Source organism: Triticum urartu, unplaced genomic scaffold (assembly GCF_003073215.2).
Source record: "Triticum urartu cultivar G1812 unplaced genomic scaffold, Tu2.1 TuUngrouped_contig_5012, whole genome shotgun sequence".
NCBI lineage: Eukaryota > Viridiplantae > Streptophyta > Magnoliopsida > Poales > Poaceae > Triticum > Triticum urartu.
Window position 1 is genome coordinate 1,060 of NW_024115650.1, and position 2,330 is coordinate 3,389.

The window sequence follows — 2,330 nt, forward strand, 5'->3', positions numbered from 1 at the left end:
CCAAAAGCAGCATCGCCTCACAAGGTCGCCTTCCGACGACATTTCGGCAGTGCGCCGCATCGATTAACATCAAGTTATTAAGGGGAAGCTTCGTGGATAATGACAGACATGCCATGAGAAAGGGTCTACGGAGACCGGCTTCGATAGGTCACGGACAAACGAACATCGACAGCGCGGTGCGAAACAAACATCAATTGCCGCCAAGCTTGGGGGCCTTACCGGGTTTGGGGGCGTTCCCTCTGCCGGGCGGTCGTCTTCCTGGACTTCGTCACCCCCACCTTCTTAGCCCGTTTCTCGTCCTTGGTCTTTTTGATCCGCTTCTTTTTTTTGAAACAACTTTTGATCCGCTCCTTGATCTCACTGTTATACTACAACAGTTACCACTGTAAGTAAGTGCCTCACAGATATACAATAGATAAAAGAATGTGGTGCCAAGACGTCCCTGATATTGTACAAACATTAAGAGTAGCAGAAACACACAGTGGATATTACATGGATGATGTTCAGTTCACAGGTGTGAGTGACCTAAAAGAAATGGCTTCTTAAAACCCAAACTAAAGCTACCTTCTCCAATCCATACATAATTACCATCTATTTCTTTCAAAGACTACACGGCCCATTAGAAGTTTATACAAGGCGTTAACTCCACCACATAGTTCAATACAAACTTGAGTCAGAACAGATATAACAATCCTAGTTTGGCATGCAACAGAAGAAGAACATGTTGGTTCATATGGTATAGCACATCACAATATCTATAAGCAGGGGTCGGAAGCGAGGGAGAAGGAAGTGTTACCGGAGAGCTGCTTCCCTGGCTGCATCACGGACCTCAGGCTTCTCGGCTCTCTTCTTCTGGATGACATCAAGAGAAGCACTGACAATAGACCTGGAATATGGCCTTTTGGTTGTGCGCCACCTCTTCTTTGCAGCCTCGGCATGGATATCCTGCAAGCATACACCACAAAATAAATTATAAGCACAACTTCATAATTTCCTATGCACAAACATAAATTTTGTAGTTGCTTATAAAAACAAGGACGGCGAGTGATGGAGCATCGGTGAAAACACAATAAAACAGAGACCTAATCTAAGAAACAATACGTCTGTCTGTGCAAAGCAAAGGAATGGAAATTACACATGATTAAGCAATACATATCATTTATGTTGTTAACAGACTATCTGACATTGTGGTAAACTGGTCATCAAATCATTCTAGTCCCTGAGACTTACTAGATATGTCACTTTGTTTGACTGTCGCTAGCTACTGAAATATGAAATTATTCATCAGGTGAAATATTTAAGCAAGTCAACTAGTTACCAGATGGATTCACCTCTTACACTGCCTAAGAAGATCACTCTAATATGACATACTAGTAACATTATGAAACATTTGCTGAACTAGGATGTGGAGTATATCATTAAGGCCTTGTTCGGTTCCTTCAGATTTGAAGGGGTCTGGAGGGGATTGAGAGGGATTAAATCCCCCACAAGTCAAAATCCACCTCAATCCCCTCCAATCCTCTCCAATCCCCTTGTGGGAGGGATTAACCGAACAAGCCCTAAAGGGATTGGCTTATTTGCATGTACCTTCTTGTGCTGCTTCCTGAACCTGGCCGTCCATGTGAACTTAGCGGGCTTGAGATGGTTGTGGAAGTAGCGCTTGCACTTGGAGTTCGAGAAAAGGAATACCTGATTTTGGGCACACACAAAGAAGGTGCAGCAGAATGTTAGAGAATTTCTAGTTATTTTCATTCCATACAAAATAACGAAAGGACGCACAAGGGTTTGTATGAACGGATGGATCGGATACCCTTCCCTAGGCATATCTTTGCACCGCTGAAACGGCCGAGCTCTGTCCTGTATGAACACAGATGCGGGAATAAGTAAGGTTGGAAGAAGCAATTTTACAAATCATTAACATTTCTGCACGACATCTAAGACAGTAACATACTTGAGAACCATCTTGTCTGCCCTAACAAACCTTCAAAGCTCCTCCTACAGATAAAATGCAAGGATATCAGCACTCATAGACAAGTCATCAAGAAGCATTGCCCATGGTAACACTGTTTCAAAGCTTGCCGCAAGGTCGTTACAGTGCATCATCAGAACTAACAAATTAAACTGAACTACAGAGCATCATCAGAACCTGTAAACAACAGGAACAACACCCAGTAGCAATGTACACTGATCTCATGCACAAGACAAACTACACAGAACCGCCCTTGGGACACAGGGAGAGCATAACCACCGGCTTGACTCTCCTTTTTTTCTCTTATAAGGGGGTCTTTGTTTACAGGGGTTTATTGGTCTAGGGACTTAAAAAAGTCTCT

At 43.3% G+C, this 2,330-nt stretch overlaps 1 protein-coding gene across 1 annotated transcript; it reads right to left on the bottom strand.

Moving 5' to 3' along the window:
- Window positions 1-215: 215 nt before the first annotated feature.
- Window positions 216-1,962, bottom strand: LOC125528648 (60S ribosomal protein L24-like). Its single transcript, XM_048693089.1, has 5 exons — window positions 1,952-1,962; window positions 1,796-1,857; window positions 1,588-1,703; window positions 797-945; window positions 216-360 (listed from the first exon to the last, which is right to left on the bottom strand). Exons 1-5 carry the CDS (start codon window positions 1,960-1,962, stop codon window positions 216-218), a joined length of 483 nt encoding a protein of 160 aa, XP_048549046.1.
- Between the last annotated feature and the right edge of the window lie 368 nt (window positions 1,963-2,330).

Coding starts and splice junctions, on each gene's coding strand:
- LOC125528648 (XM_048693089.1), bottom strand. Junction 1,704..1,795: donor GAAGGGTATCCGATCCATCC/GTTCATACAAAC, acceptor CCTTCTTTGTGT/GTGCCCAAAATCAGGTATTC. Junction 361..796: donor GCCAGGGAAGCAGCTCTCCG/GTAACACTTCCT, acceptor GTAGTATAACAG/TGAGATCAAGGAGCGGATCA.